This window comes from Ambystoma mexicanum, chromosome 10 (genome assembly GCF_040938575.1).
Source record: "Ambystoma mexicanum isolate Mex_15411 chromosome 10, UKY_AmexF1_1, whole genome shotgun sequence".
In the NCBI taxonomy this organism is placed as follows: Eukaryota; Metazoa; Chordata; class Amphibia; order Caudata; family Ambystomatidae; genus Ambystoma; species Ambystoma mexicanum.
The window spans coordinates 882,250,758-882,267,549 of NC_090932.1; the positions used below are offsets into that span (position 1 = coordinate 882,250,758).

Genomic DNA, 16,792 nt, shown 5'->3' on the forward strand with positions numbered 1-16,792 from the left:
TCTCTACCCATTGCTTCTGTGTGCAGTCTCCATGTTATGGATTGAGTAAAATAGTCGACAAATCAATTAGTCTTTCATAATAGATTGCCGTCTTGGTGGTCAGACCTCAAAGCTGCTATCCTTATCAGCATCTAGGCCCCTGTTCAATCATAAATTGTACACAGTGCTTTACAGTGCTTTACTGATTGTCGTCTACTAAGGTGCGTGCTTTGCCTGGCACTCACTTGATTAAATTAACTTTTTTTAATTTTTAATATTTTTATTGGTTTGTTCAACCTTTAAAAAACAAAAAAGAAAACATTACAACAAATGACACAATACCGTTTTCCTTTCCCCCGTCCCCCTCTTTTTTGTTATGTCTGGTGTCTTTTTGCCAACAGTGTCGTTGTTTTAACTGGGGAGGCCTTGGCCCTCCCTTTTTTTCAACTTTATGCTCACCGCCTGTTCCCCACGCATCCCATGTCTCTGAAATCTTTTGTATTTGCTTTTAGCTGACACGCGATGAAAAGGCACGTCAGTATTTTCACACTTGTTCTGCATTGTGCTAAGACTTCCTTTACCTTGCTTGTAAGTTTTCTACTGGGGTTGTTTGCCATCTATTGTCATGAAATCACAGTTCACTTAGTGTTAATGAATTGATTGGTAATGTCAAAACAGACTCTCCTCCTCCTCAGAATAATGTGATAAAGCTATTAACTTTGACAATTTCTCCCCTCAGGGTTAATGACTGTATATTACGAGTAAACGATGTGGATGTGCGGGACGTGACGCACAGTAAAGCAGTGGAAGCATTAAAAGAAGCAGGATCCATTGTGAGATTATATGTTAGAAGAAGGAAACCAGTAACAGAAAAAATCATGGAAATTAAACTTGTGAAAGGTCCAAAAGGTCTGTACACACGTTTTAAGTGATGGCTTGTATACCAGTAACACGTATTTATCACATTCACATTACAAGGCTACCTACAATAATGTAAATTAGTTTGTCCTTAATTTGCTGCTTATGTGGGGATTCACATTATCCACACTTATCCCTTGACCACAAGTGAGAGCTTGTTTACCATTGGTGTTAGTGTTTCTACTAACATGGGTCTGGAATTCTTGCACTTATAATCAGCCTTGTGTTCCTACTGGCCTGATGCCAGTCCTGATTTCCATGTTCAAATACATTGTGGCCTTCAGTAACAACTGTAGTACATATCCCTGTCTCATAAGGGTGGACAGGGCCACATTTATATATAATGTTCCTTACTCTTTATTTTGTATTTATTTTACATTTGTTAAGCTCACAAAACCCTTGGGCATCAAGGTGCAGTTGCAACCAGGTACATTTAGCTTGAGGGAAAAGGGGAGGGGGGGGAGACCGAGGTTGTAGCATACAGTCTTCATCGGGCTCTAGGTAAAAAACCATGTTTTCAGTGCCTTTCTAAAGAGCCAGTAGGATTGTTCACCTCTTAGATGAAGAGGGAGAGTGTTCCATTGAGAGCAGCCACTGAAGGGAAGCTTGCCCCTACACATTTTTGCTTGCTTTGACTTGAGTCTGAGTGTACGCCCTCCTGACCTTCATGTTGGATTGGGTTTTCACAAATCTTTGTGTTCGATAAGGTGGGGCAGAGTTAGATGGGCACCAATGTGTGATTGATAGGGTTTTAAAGATGATTCTCTCCTTGACTGGCAACCAATGTGTGTTTCTTCTTGCCTCTGAGTTGTGCTCTCTTTTGGGAATGTTAAGAGCCGCTCTGATGCCATTATTTTGAATCACTTGTAGTTTGTGGATGTTGTGTGAAGTGCCCACGAAGAGGGCATTGCAGTAGTCCAAGGTTGTCCAACATACGGCCCGCGGGCCACAATGCGGCCCTCCAAGCCATTTCATGTGGCCCGCGAGGCTGTACAGACAACATTGAATAAATAAATAAACCGGGCCGTGGTGGTGGACTGTTACTGCCTCTGGTGCCCCCTAAAAGGGGGAAGGGGGAGCACCAGAGGCAGTAACAGGCCCCGGCCCGGTTTATTTATTTGTTCAATGTTTGTCGGGTCCGTGGACCTGATTAATTTATTTCTGCAATGTTGGGCAGACCCAACATTGCAGAAATAAATTATTAATCGGCAAGAGGGGTGCACAGATGAAGAGGTACACCCAACCCAAAACGATTTTTAGAAATGGAGGCACAGATGCAAAGCAAGTCTGTCCCTCAATTTCTAAAAATCGTTTTGGTTTGGGTGTATTTGTACATCTGTGCACCCCTCTTGGCAAGAGGGGTGCACAGATGTAGAGGTATAATATACCCAGAGGGATCGAACCTGTGTTGCTCCTTGTCGTCTTGCTTCCAAGGCGAGCACGTTGCCCCTGAGCTATCCTCCCGAGACTCTGAAGATCTGAAGTACATTTAATGATACAGAAACAGAACTATTGAGCAAGTCTAACAACATCTTCTTCATCATCAGAATAAATCAACACTGTTGTGGTTATACAAGAGCTAATATATTTAAAGGGATGGAATTACTCCGAATGTAGCAGCACTATTCAATAACCCAAAGTGCTTAAGCATAGTTAATGTGAAAATATGACACTTCTCACTATTGGGACAGTACTGCCTTGGACAGAGTTTCACACTGAAGAAGTGAGCAAGTGATCCGGGGTATGCAGCCCACACACACACACACGCAAGGCATTCCCATGCACCCACTTGCGCGATTTGCACCAAATTAGTGAGATTGTGCTTCAAGGCATACACAGTCTTTGCTCTGAGGTTTGACACACCCACAGGATGGGATGGCATTTCGTTCTCCTATCCTAGTTGTGTTGCTCTGCCTTTTGAGGGCTACTACAACCTGGATGATTATAGAGGGGTGGAGTAAGGGCAGTATTGGCCTACTGGAATGCAACTGGAAGGCTTAAACCTCCTTCTTACTTGCCTTTAGTATATGCAATACATGCTAGCCAATGTTTCCACTGTTCTGCACCCCCCGTCCCCCTCGCACCAAGTTGGCGACTACGTGCAAATGCGGTCATTGAGTGCTGGTTATGTCACTTCCTATATTTGGACCCCCCCGGGAAATTCATAAGTCGGCTCCTCTGCCCGATTTATTTATTTGTTCAATGTTTGTCGGGTCCGTGGACAAATAAACCGGGCCGTGGCGGAGGACTTTTCCTGCCTCAGGTGCCCCCTGGAATTGGATTATGCTTCTTTCATTAACACAGAAGTAATGAATGTGTATTACAGAGATAAGCTGGCATATGTATGGGCACACTGCACATGCTCAGGCAGCATCAATCATATTTTGTAGAGGATAATGCTGGCCTAAATTGGGAACAGCCTCAGGGGAGAAGTTGGCTGGGGCGGTGAGGTGGTGACGGAGGATTTGGTGGTCGACCAGGTCGAAAGCGGCTGAGAAGTCGAGGAGGAGGAGGAGGAGGGCAGGCTTGCCTGCATTTCTGAATTAGTTGAGTTGGTGTTTGAGGTCCAACAAGGTTGATTCTCTTATGTGTTCTGGTCGGAATCCGGATTGGTGCAGATCAAGGATTTGTTTGGCTTCAAGATGGTTTTGGATTCGGTTTTATGCATTGCGATCTAGGATCCTTAGCAGAAAAGGGACCATTGTGGTGGGGTGGTAGTAGCTGGGTTTAGAGTGGATTTCTTTGAGGGGTAGGACCCCGGCTTCCTTCAGAGATTTGGGGACTACACCTGCTGAGAATGAGGCATTTATGAAGGTTGTTATGAATGGGATGAGGGCTGTAGCGCGCAGTCTTTGATGATGGGGGCCGGACAAGTGTCTCCCTTACATCTCGATGGCTTGAGGCTGGCTTTGACTTCTGATTCTAAGACAGAATGGAAGTGGAAGGGGGCAGGGTAGTCATGGGTTGGTTTAGTAGCCCTTGTTTAGAGATAGGATTACTATTTTCAAGAGTAGGACCTTCTGAACTGAATTTTCACACACCAGGATTCATCCTTGGCGATGCCTGGAAGTGGGGGGGCTATGGTAGGGGCTTCCAGTTCCTTGAGGATTGTAAATAGTTCCTTTGTATTGGAGTTAGCGTTCAAGAATCTGTTGTTGTAAGAGGCTGCTTTAGACCTCGATGATGGCTAATTTGTAAGATTTGACAGCAGCCTTGAACAGGGTTTTGAGGGCATCTGTTTGGGATTTTTTACAGGCGACCTCTGCCTGGCACTTCATGGCTCTTAGATCTGAAAGATCCTGTATGAACCAAGAGTTGGCATGGGAGAGAGCTTTGGTCTTGCGAGGGAGGGCAACTGTGTCCACTGCGGATGCCAGTGTCTTGAGGTACGTAGCTGCCAGTAACTCTGTGTTGTCCGAGATGTGAGATAGGTGGGCAGGTTGAAGACTTGAGAGGAGAGGTGTGATACTGGCTTGTGTGATTTTACGGGAGCTCCTAGCCCAAGTATAGGCTGGGGTGGGGGGTTGACATTTAGTGTATTTTGCGGTTGCGGACTGGCCGAAGGTTACTACAAAGTGGTCCGACCTGGGCCATGGGGAGATTGCCGTAGGTCTATTTTACAGTTGAGGTCATCATCCCAGTCGAGGGTGCGATCTTTGACGTGGGTAGGGGAGTTGACACAGTGGGTGAAGCCTAAGGCTTACAGAGGGTTAGCTAGTGATATGGCGTTGCCATCTGTGGGGTCGTTTCGGCCTAGATTAAGATCCTCTGGGAGGAAGAACTTGGACGTGGGCTTGATGTTTGTGTTGAGGATGTGCAAGAGGTCATCCTCGAACTGGCACAGTGGTCTGGGCAGCCTGTAGATTAGGTTGAGGAGACTGGAGCTAGTGTGGAAGGTGGAGAGTTTTAGGGAGGGCAGGTTGCAGTTTGCCTCCATCTTGGTGGGGTATTGTCTGATTTTTAAGGTCAGTTTGTGAATTGGGGCGACCCCGCCTCCTCTGGCGTCCTGTCTGTCCACTCTTATTATAGTGAACCCAGGCAGGATTGCTAGGGATATGGATGGACCAGTGGCCGAGTGTAGCCATGATTCGGTGATGGCCAGGAGTTCTTGTTTGATTGAGGTGATGAGCTTATGAATATCAAGTGCATGTGCCCGGGATAGACCAGGCGTTGATCATAGCCCCTTTGATGATGGTTGAGGTGTGTGTATTGTCAGGTGCAGCCTTGGTGGTAGTGCTGTTAGGTTTGTGATGGTAGGTGCCTGTGTTAGGATTGCATGGTGGCTGACGTGGGCAGGGAGAGTAATAGGGTGTTTTAGAAGTAGGGGCAAAGGTGGGGGTGGTGAGCCTAGCATTCCTTGTGCAGATAGGTTGTGTGAAGATGGGGAGATTAGGATAGTTTCTTCTTGTGGGGGTTATAAATACGTAATTACAGTTCAGCGTTCATTACACTTACTCTCAACTATATCACAGTAACACTTTATTATTTTGTCGTAAGTTTTACTTAAATCAGTAGCTTTCATGTGTAGGGTCCTTTCCTTTGAATTACATGGAGAAGTCTTCCTTTTTGACTGTTATCTTGTTTTAACCAATCAAGATGAGACGCATACACGCATGGCATATATAAGTGACACAAATCTAGCCTGAGTGATGGTTTGAATATCAGTGAGAGTTGCACTCATGTGAAGAGGGAACCAGTCACCCAGTCTGGGAGAGGCAAATGCAAGCCAGCATTTAGGTGGAGATACAGGCCCCGCAGCATTCATTTAATTGTGGGAAGTCTGGAACAGACTAGTATTAAGTACCCATATATAGAAAATGATTCTTTTTCACTAGTTGGCAGTGCAGTCATTTGTTATCTGCTCTCTGGGCAACCAATTCCTTCCAGTTGCTCATGGCAGGGCTAAACACCTGACTTTGCCTGTGTCTACCTCACTCTGTATTTCTCTCCTTTCTGTTTCTCTCTGTCTCAATCCCTCCATCTCTAACCTCAGCCCTGCCAGGCAGACAACCATTCCTAAATTTCTCATAGGTGGATGTGAAAGCCTAGATTGGTGTAAGGTCCCTACCATGCAGAAAGGGTGCTCTGGAATTCAGAGGCTTTTTCAGTTTATTACTGTGCGTGCTCCCTTGCTTTGGACATGCTCTGAAATGGTGGGTGAGTCTCTCCAGCGCAAGAAACTCCTCACCAGTGCTCTGCTCTCACTTAGAAGTTTTCCGTTTACTGCTTTGGGCTTGTCACAAAGCTGAGGGGTTCCCACAAAAGGCACACCACTATTCATGTAGTTCCACAAGATTGATTGGAGTTAGGTCGGAGAAAAGGAAAACAAAAGCAAACTCAGGTGTCCCTCACAATTCCATCATTCAGTCTACTTGTTGAAGGTTCTCTTCTTCAGTGTCCTGCTTTGGCTATCTTTATTACTCTTACGTCCCGTCCCCTTTCCTCCATACTTATGGGACATCTCTCCGTCCTGTGGGACAGGACCAGAGCACTTTGTAAAAAGCATCCTAATTTTTCCAAAAATGTGTCCTTCCTCTCTTTCTTGCGCGGGGCCCGGCACGCGGCCGTAGCCCCGCCCACCTTGGCTCTGCCCCGCACCCATCAGTCCTTTTCTACGCTCGATCGGGGCCGGACGCAATTGCATCCTCGGAAGATTTTCTTCACTTTTTTCCTCTCTGGCTCTCGCTAGCGTTCGTTTATTAGTCTGTCTGTCTTTCAAGTTAGACTTTCCAGATTGTTTGTGTCACTGTCGCTTCGTGAGGGCGGATCCCCATCCTCTTTGTTCAGAGTGTTTGGGTCCGGAACATCGTTGGGACTCCTGTTTTTACTGTGACTCCCTTTCGGTCTGGGCACTTCAAAGTCGGTTGGAGCGGTGGGAGGAGGTGTTCCGACGAACTTCTCCTTCGCATTTTCAGGCGTTCATCGACGCGAAGAAAAAACGCCCGATAAGTTCTTTACTTTTCAGAGCACCCCGGCCGCGGGATACCTTTCTGGGTTCCTCCCGGTCCGGGAGGGGCGTTGATCGCTCTGTCACCGGGGTTCGCCCTGAGGTGCCTGTTGGGCCTAATAATTCTACCAGAGTTTTCTCCGAGGGTCTTCGTAAGGGGCCTGTGAACACCGGAGTACCCTCCGAGGCCCCTCCTGTGGGGTCTGTTTGTAGACCCAGTTCTACTGAATCGTGGGGTACCGGAGCTCGCTCTGAGGCCTCTCTGTCGGCTTCCCTCAAAAACAAGACCGGGGTGCGCCCCTAGGCCTTGGCTGGGCTTGTTACCGAACGGATGTTTGAGGCCCGTGCAGATGAGGCTGTTGCCGGGCCTGGGTCTGAGGTCCCTCGTTCCGAGGCTAAAGCTACCAACTGTTCTGAGAGGCCGGACAAGGCCTTGTCGGTGAAAGCGGTTGCTCACCGTTCCCGCTCTTGTGGTGACACCAGATCTGTTGAGGGGGCAAAGAAGCAAAGTTCTTCTTTTACCGGCAGTGCCGAGGTCCTTCCTTCGAAGGCTCAGTTGGCGGTTGGTATGTCTCAAAAACATTCCAGTCCTCAAAGTACCGGCTCTGCCGAGGTTCCTTATGTTAAGGCTAAGATTAAGACCCCTGATCCATCGACGGGGACCCCTGCCTCACTTCCTCACGTGCCGCAGTTCCCCTCAGATGAGGACAAAATGGCGCCCGTTCCCGCCACGACCAGGCCAGCCATTTTAGGTGCTACCCCTACAGCTACACCATCGGCCTCTGGTGTAGGGTTTGGTCCCTTGGGTGAACCGAAGGTCCCTTGTGCTCATCCTTACCGACCGGTTTATGATTGGAACGCCCGGATGCCTCTTCTGCACAAAGTTTCCTTGCCCGCTGGGGCGGCACCTTTGATTTATGTGGATACGTTGGTGGAGGGGCTGGTGTGGCACCCTTCCCCGTTACGTCCCTGGATTTGTCCACCTCATGAGAGGCCTCATCAGGTTCCGAAACAATCTCCTGAGGATGCCTTTTTCGGTAAATTTCAAGCGCTTATGCGCACTGACCCCATGAAGGAATATTTCAAAGGGCTTTTCAAGGAGATATGTCCACCTGCGCCTCCGTCTCCACCCATTCCTCTGGTGGTTCTGCCGGTGCCTCCCTTGCCTGTGGTGCCTCCCCCGGCTCTTCCGCCTCTGCCTCCATTGTCCCCAGTGGACAAGGCAGTGCCTAACACGGCTCAGCAGGATCCTGACCTGTCAGATGATCCTCAAGGCGATCAGGACAACGAGAACCTTCCCCGCTCTATCAGAGCCTTTCATGACCGGTACTGGACATAAGTTTCTTAGATGTTCCGGTGCCCGAGGCACCCGCTCTGCAGGAGGTCGTGCTTTCTGGGGCGTTCACCCTGTCTCCCTTGGAGCGTACCGGCCTGTTCCTGCAGAAGGACTCTCTAGCCGAGGTCCGAAGAGTATGGGAAAAGCCACACTCGGGACTTTTTGTAAATAAAAAGATTGACACGAGGTACAGGCTACATTCCTCAGAAGAGTTGGCCATGTCGTCTTGTCCGCCTCCCTCGTCCACAGTGGTGGCTGCGGCCACGTTGCAATCCAGACCTGCAGCATCCTCTTCCACGACGGCTACTCAGGTCTTGGGAAAGGAGGACAAGCTCCTTGACTCCCTAGGGGGAAAATATTTGCCAACTCGGCCTTGCAGCTCAGGCAAGCGAACGCTGAGTTGATATTAGCGGGAGCTAACGTGCGGATGTGGAAAGGTCTGTCGGAGTTTGAGGAGCACATCCCGGTCAAGAAGCTGGAGGTCTTCAAAGGAGGCCTTTCTGATGCCAGGGTCTTGGCCCTGGATCTCCTGAAGGCTGCGGCTCATCACGTTGACACCTCGGCTCGGGGTCTTATGCTGGGGGTTGATACCTCACAGCAGGCATGGCTGCATGCCACTAAATTTTCTAGCGAAGTGGTGTTGGATCTTCCATTTGATGGTAAGGAGCTTTTTCATTCTTCTACTGATGTAGAGCTCACCAAGACCAAGGATAGCACTCAGACTGCTAAATCATTGTCTGTTCTGGTCAAAGCTCCTTTCAAATCCCAGAGACCGATGTCACAAAGTCGACCCTCCTCTGGTTTTAGGGGCTTCCTCGACCGAAAATCCCAAAGAGTGGATACTCCAGTGGGGAATAACCGCTATAGACAACAGCCACATGGTTTTTCTCTCGCTCCTCAGCCTCCTCATCAGGTTCAGGTGGCACCGCCACCGATAAGCCTACCAAATGAGGGTTTTCCACACTCGCACAAGACCCCGTTGGGAGGACGCATTGCGTCTCATTGGGAGGCATGGCAGACCATCACAGAAGACAGATGGGTCTTGTCAGTCGCTCGAGCGGGCTTCCGCTTACCTTTACCCCTTACCCCACCCCTCAACCCTCCTTTTTAGCGGTCGGGCTCACCCTCCCTCAAGGCCGAAGTTCAGAAACTTCTGGACCTCAGAGCTGTGGAACCCGTTCCCTTTTGGGAGTGAGGGGAGGGCTTCTACTCCCAGCTCTTTACGGTGCCCAAACCCAACCAGGCTGGCCTGCGCACCATCCCAGACCCTTCCCAGTTCAATCTTTTCCTACCCCAAGAGAAATTCAAGATGATCATGCCCAGCCAGATACGCTCCTCCTTACAGATAGGCGATTGGCTCAGCGTTGTGGACCTTCAGGATGTGTATATGCATATCCTGATTTGGAATCCACACAGGAGATAGCTCCGCTTCTCTTTGGGAGAGGAGCACTTCCAGTTTCTGGTGCTTCCTTTTGACCTCAGCCCGGTGCCGCGTGTCTTCACGAAGATGATGGCAGTGATTGCGGCCTATCTTCGTGTAGTTGGTATCCATGTGTATCCTTATTTGGATGACTGGCTCTTACGCAGCCCTTGTCCGCTGGCAGCAGCGGGCAACCTCCAATCTCTCCTTCAGCTCCTGTTCCATCTTGGGCTGTCGGTGAACTGGCGGAAATCCTCCATGACGGTCTCACAGGACCTGATTTTCCTGGTCGATCGACTGCAGAGTGTATCTGACTGGGGACAAAATGGTGGATCTGTTAGCCACGTGTCAGATGTTTGCGCAGTCGGAGAGCATGTCGGCCTGGTGGTTCCAGAGGCTTCTGGGCCTCATGGCCTCATGGCCTCATGTGTACTGGTTCTTCCTCTTGCTCATCTCAAGATGAGACGGACCCAGATGGATCTTCGGAGTTCCTGGCGTCAGGCTGTGGACCCGGATTCCAAGCAGATAATGATTCCATATTCCATGAGAGTGGACCTGGATTGGTGGTAGTCTCTCAGCAACCTGTCGGTGGGTGCGGGGTTTCAGGACCCAGCCCCCACGGTGACGATCACGACGGACTCCTAGCCGATTTGCTCAGGAGCCAGCTGTGTATACAAAATGTATCCAAATTAGGCTTCTTTCTTCTTCCTTACCTACCCTAATAGTGATGTTGACATGGACATGGCCAGATAAGCATATGTTACCTATGTTGTGTCCATTGTGATCTGTGTTGATTTATACTTTATGAAGTAGTCTTATTTTGAAGCATGATAGATGCAGGAGTAGTTCCTTGCTGTAGAGTTCCTAAGTCTCCAAATGTATATCCACCTTTATGCCTTAATGGTTGCCCAGAGACTATTCCTGGGTTCTTGGTCATTTGCACAGGATTGTGGGGATGTTTGAGTGCCTGTCTATTTTGTGATGCAATCCTAGATTGTGGTCACTACCTAAATCATATTTTCATTTCCTGTACTAGGCATGGATTTTTCAACAATTCATGAAACTTTGGGGTCACCCAGTTGGAGCATAAATGTTTTGCTTAGGGTTCGGGCTGTTCCTTATATGTCGTCTTTCTTCATGGCTGTCTTTAGGTGTCTTTGATTTAGTCAAGAATTCTTCTCCCAGAGTCTCATGTCACGAAGGTTTAACACCTAATGGGCCTCTCTGAACCAAACCGTTCAATCAGATCTGATATCTATTGCACCAGAGTAGACCAGAATTGTGGGTAGCCAGGAACTGGTTCTCTGACCTACCAGTTTGATAACTTCTTCCCAACACCCTGCAATGTACTCCTGAGACGGAGGGGCATCTCCTCTTCACTGCACCATTTTGATGCTCCACTGCATGCTTGTTTCCCCACTCACTTTGGGCTCACACTTTCAATCTGTGTTGACCTCCCTGCACTTCCAGTTTAACTCCCTTTGAGCCAAAGGTGCCCATCTGCCTTCTCTCACTCTTCTCCTCGCTTGTTCTCCTGCTGTTCCTCCCTCCTACTCTTTCCTCTAACCCCTCTCGTATTTCTATTTCAAGTTATTCCACCTCTCCTCATTTCTCCTCTTCTTACCCTCCCCTTCTCCTGTCCCTCTTTAAACCTATACTCTTTTTCTCCTCTCCTTCACTGTCTCCTCCAACTCAGCTTGCTTTTTCTCCAGACACACGTTTGCCTCTGAGTTTTCTACCCGCCTTTTACTTAGCTGAAGCTACACCAATGGAGGTAGTCTTTGCACTGTGATTTAGGTGAGTGTGCTGGGTAGTGTTAACCTGTGGGCTGTCCTTTTTTGCTACTTTGCCCTCACCCCCGTTTACCCACTGACTGAGCTTGCTTAACGGTTGTTCACAATCTTGGGTTGTCCCATTCCTTGTGTGCCATAGAAGCCTGCCTGTCAGAAGTGCTGCCTCCCATGACTCCCTCAGCGCAAGTCACCGAGCACAAAAGTGCAGTGCTTTTCGTGACGTACACTAGTTGGGTGAATCCCATTACTGCAACTTTTAATTTACTTTATTGTGTTAAACAATTTTATTAACATACAAAACACAGGTTTCCACTGCATCGATGCAAACACTTTAAATACACGTTTTCCAATAGAATTTATAGCCAATCTTCATACCCTCCTGCCCAGGCTTACTTCAAAAATGACAAGTGCTCCCACCCTCAAACCCCCCTTCATCGCTCCCCCACCCACAAGTCTCCTTGGAATTGCCCTTTGTCGATTAACTCAGTTCCACTCCCACCCCTCCTCCCAAGACTACCCATTCACATGGGCACCCCGTCATAGGGAGCAAACACTGTCTGCGTCAGCGCGTTCCAGGCTACTACCTCTGTAGCATTGCCCTGTGCCATGTAGTGGTCCCAGCCAGCGACCAGCGCTTTAAATCTGCCCAACAGGCCTCAATCCTGGGTCCCACAGCTGATTTCCAAGCCATTGCAATTATGCGCTGCCAATACACAAATTAGATCCTTCATTCTAGAGATGTTCAGTGTTTCCCTCCCCTCGGGAACAATCGCAACAGACAAAACTCTGGGGGCCACAAATGCATTTGAATCCCTCCTCTCGTGGCTTTCTCTGCCACGTCTTGCCAAAACCTCCCAACCACCGGGCAAGTCCAGAACGTGTGCATTATGTCTGGCACTGCATGGGCACACCTCGGGCAGGTATGACTACCCAGCCCCACCAAGTTGTGACAACCTATTTGGGGTTGGATACGCCCTATGTGTAACATACAATTGGGTAATCTTGAATCTAGAGTTCCCACAGACTCCTTTTAGTATAGGACGGCACTCCTTTCCATTCCATGCTGGTGAAAACTCTCATCTTGTGTGCACTATCAGCGTTTGTTCGTGTAGGCTGCTCAGGAATAGATCATGCAACTTGGAAACCATGTGGGCCTCCCTCTGAGACATCATACATAGTGTCTAGCACTGGGTTTGCGCCTATGCCCGCCCGAAAGACCGGCCATTTCCCTTCTATCCCCCTCACCATGCCCAGATACAGTAGGAGCTGATCCCTGTGTACGCCAAAAATCACTGATGGTCGGGAATTCCACCGTCCTGCAGTAGAACCCCACCCTGCACCCCACCACTGTAACTATCCCTTTATTTTCCCAATGTCTCCTAAGTTGTTCGATGTCCATCTGTTACGGGGAGTAAGGATCAGAGGGCCCAGAAGTTTCCAAACCCTCTGAACTCCTGACCTTCAGCAGGGAACTGTGGCAGAGGGCCGCAAGAGCAGAACCCCTTTCAGCCACAGCCCTTCCTTCCAAAAATATAGCCCCTACATTTGTTGCAGTAGCACAGTGCCCAGTGAGGCCTCGTCCCCCGGCCAGTTCACTAAAAACTGCAGTTGCCCTGCTAGGCAATACACCTCAAAATGGGGGACCCTGATTCCACTGCTGCTATACTCCCTCTGCAAGATACGTAGTTCGAATTTCCTTCCCCCATAGAAATTCCCAGGCCAGCATGTCCCAACAGCCGGAAGAACCGTCCAGGTATATTGTTGGGTATATTGATGAAGTGATATAGGAGGCAGGGGAGCACAACCATTTTCAGCAAGGCCACCCTACCTGGCATCCCCAGTGGCAGCCGTTTCCAGAACTTCATGTAATTAACAGCACCGTCAAAGGCCCTCTGAGTGTTATGCAAATGGGAAGATGCAGGGTCATCCCACACATTGATGCCCAAATATCTGTAGGTGTCAACCGTCCAGTGCAGGCCTAGATTAGTGAGCCCCCAGAGTTCCGCCAGCGGGAACAAACAGAATTTCTCCCGGTTTACCCCAATCCCTGAGAGCTCGACAAACCAGTCAATTATATCGCGTATATATGATTAGTCTCACGTTAACATACAACAGCATATCGTCTGCGTACATAAACCGAATGCTCCACCCAGTCTATCACAATACCGGCCTTTGCATATTCCGATTTGAGGAAGACGGCCAATGGTTCCAGTGCAAGGATGAACAGCATTGGGGACAACGGCAGCCCTGCTGAGCGCCTTTATGTAACTCATGTGCTTTAGAACCCTGCTTACCGGTTCTCACCCTCACCTTGGGTGAAGTGTAAATTAGTTTTACCCACCGTACGAAAGCAGCTCCAATTCTAAAATGCACCAGGGGCCCCAGCAGCTAGTCCCATTGGACCGAGTCGAAGGCCTTGATCGCATCTAAAGAGGCCACTGCACAATCAACCCACGGGTGGTTCGTGCAGTCTATCACGTTGTGCATCCTCTGCATGTTCCACAAGGTGCTGCGCCCCAGGCCATAACCAGTCTGATCAGTATATCCCAGGGTTCCTATGACCTTTTTAAGTCTATTTGCTAATACCGCCGTTAGGATCTTACAGTCCTGATTAATCATGGAATGGAGCCTGTAAGAACCACAACACTGTGGGGGTTTCACGAGTTTAAGGATGGGCACTAGAGTGGATTCCCTAAGGCTGCTGGGCAACACCCCCCAACTCATGCGCCTCTTCCAATACCTTCAGGAGCCTGGCGCCCCAACATGTCTGTGTACGCTTTATAGGACTCCCCCAGAAGTCCGTCTGGTCCCGGAGTCTTAGCCGTTGGGAGGTCCGATATCACTGCATTGATTTCGTCTTGTCAACGGAGCGTCAAGCATGTCCGCCTGCTCCCTGTCCAGTCTAGGTAAGTCAATATGAGCTAAGGCCTCACAGATATCGATCACACTTCACTGTATCCTCCGAATATAAAGACTTGTAGAATCTCGAAGACCTTGTTAATCCCTCCCTATTTTTTCTCAATAGTACCACTCTCGTCAGCAATGGCACTGATCATATCCCTCGGCTCTTCCCTATGACATAACCATGGCAACAATCTTGTCGGTTTATCCCCTGCCACGTGCAGTCTCTGAGTGTACTTCGCAAAGTCTACTCTGCCCAGCCTTTCCCATTCTGCAATACACTTTTGATGCAACTCCGTCAGTCTTTTAGACCCTCTGCCCCCAAACCCGGCTCCCCTTCAGTGCTCTCTGCTGCTTGCAGTGGCAGTCTCAGTGTCTGTTAAAACCTGCAGTATGTCCTTCCTAAGGACACCCATCTTCTCTTCCTGATAGCCGCCCCCTCCACATGGCTATCTTAAAGGCGTCCCGCAAGGTGACAGCCCTCATGGCACTGTCCTTATTAATGTCAGTGCTCCTCAATACTGTCTGTTAAAGAACTATTGAAATCGTCATCTTAGAGGACCTCCATCCTCAGTCACCAGGTAGGTATCGAAGGGCTCGTCGAGGTTCCCTACCATGGTGCTATCTGCGGGGCGTGGTCAGAGAGGACCGTGGCTTTATAGTCTATATCCACAAACTCACCCAGGGTCTCTCTTCCAGTGAAAACGTATTCTATGCGAGTATGCACCCCACGAGAGTGAGAAATTAGAATAGCCCTGCGCCTCGCTCTGCATCTCCCTCCAAATATTTACCAATGCCAAATGCTGGAGTAAGGAACCCAAGGCTTTAGCCGATGGTGCAGGTTTCTGATGTTTCTCATCTGATCTATGTTAATGTTAAAGGATATTTGTACCGCGCACTATCATCACCGGAGTTGTCCCCTGGCGGCTCTGAAAAAGGAAGGGGGTGAATTAGTAGGAATAAGTGGGAACAGTGTAAGAGAGTAGTGATTTGCCTTTGACGGCCTCAACCCGGTTAACACTGTTCAATGGGCTTGGGGTGTTTTTTGGGTCGGTAGCCGTTGTGTGGTGTTGCGCAAGTCTGTGTGGTTTGTGGTGTTGTTGCGGTGTAGTGAAATTTGTGCGGTTTGATGTGCTATCTAAACAAGGGTTGAGGGTGTAATTAAAGTCCCCGCCCCAAACCCATAAAGATCCCCTATATGTGGGCAATCTGGAGTATAAAGTCCAAAAAAAACACTGGCATCGTGTTTTGGGGTGTATGTAGTCACAAAGCAGATCTCCCTTTTCTTCAGCAGCCGATGCACCAAGACTATTCTGCCCTCATCATCCCTCCTGGACTCCAATAATTGAAACAGGATGGAAGACGCCACCCAAATGAGGACATCTCTAGCATACGCCGAAAATGGAGAGCCATACAGTTTGCCACCCCATTTCCTAGCCATCGTGGCTTGCCTGTACCCCGTGAGGTGTTTTTCCAGCAATAGCAAAACTTGTATCCCTATCCTGATCAAATACACATGTACCCGCAGTCTCTTAACGTAGTTGTTGAGTCCCCTAACATTCCATGTGATTATTTTCAGACCGTTAGCCATTATCAAAAAGAATTGAGTCAGGTCCCACATTTTCCCACCGCCCCCCTGTCTTGACCCTCCCCCCACGCCCCCGTCTTCCGACCTCAGACCGCCCCCAAATCGGAAAAAGAGCCATGGTACGCACCAAATACATCCTCCGTACAACCATGGAATTGTGCCAACCACCCAGGCCGAATGACTAGGTGCAAAGAGATGGCCCATACTTGCACATTGCCTACCAGTGTCACTTCGATCACATTTGAATCTGTCAACAAACAAGGTGCCCCCTGCCAACAAAGTGTGCTGCGAACAAAACAAAAAATCTCAATAAAAACCATGGAGGTAACCAAATAACTACCACAGCCCAAACAGCCGAGAAGCAGCTTGCTTGCTGGGCCGCCTCTCTTGTACCTGCCTCCTCCACTCCGTGTAGCGTGCAGCAGCTCAATGCCACAAAACTGGCATCTTAGATTACAACAGGGATGTGTGGCTGCCGCCTGCAGTAGCAGTAGTCAGGGTGCCGGCACAACAGGCACGTGTGGCTGTCGCCTGCAGTAGCAGTAGTCAAGGCGCCAGCCCTACGTCCGGGTGTTTCCATTCCAAATGCTCCAGTAATCCGTTTCATATCCCTCGCACCCTTCCATCCGTGAAGCAAGAAAAGAAAATCCAAGACACAGCATTCCTTCCGTGTTTTAGCATCACAAGTCTATGGCTTCTTATTACTCCTGCTAGGGAGCTGCAGTATCCCCACTGCATCCATCCAGGAGTGTGCCTCCGTCATGCTCTCAAAGAGATGAGACCTTCCATTATGCAGACCCTTCAACTTTGCTGGATAGATCAACATGTATCTTAAATTCGCCCGCCGTAGTTGCTCTATGGTGGGCCCAAACATTGCTCTACGCTGCTTGAGGCAGTGCAATCAATCAGT

The 16,792-nt window shown here is 49.0% G+C and overlaps 1 protein-coding gene across 27 annotated transcripts in view; it reads left to right on the forward strand.

Moving 5' to 3' along the window:
• The window catches only part of DLG1 (discs large MAGUK scaffold protein 1), a 2,685,689-nt gene that overhangs the window by 1,356,459 nt on the left and 1,312,438 nt on the right, over positions 1 to 16,792 (forward strand). For all 27 annotated transcript variants that reach the window (XM_069618589.1, XM_069618591.1, XM_069618601.1 and 24 more), the window contains one exon: positions 719 to 888. In XM_069618589.1, the coding sequence (XP_069474690.1) occupies positions 719 to 888 (170 nt within the window). The remainder of the gene's footprint in view (positions 1 to 718; positions 889 to 16,792) is intronic.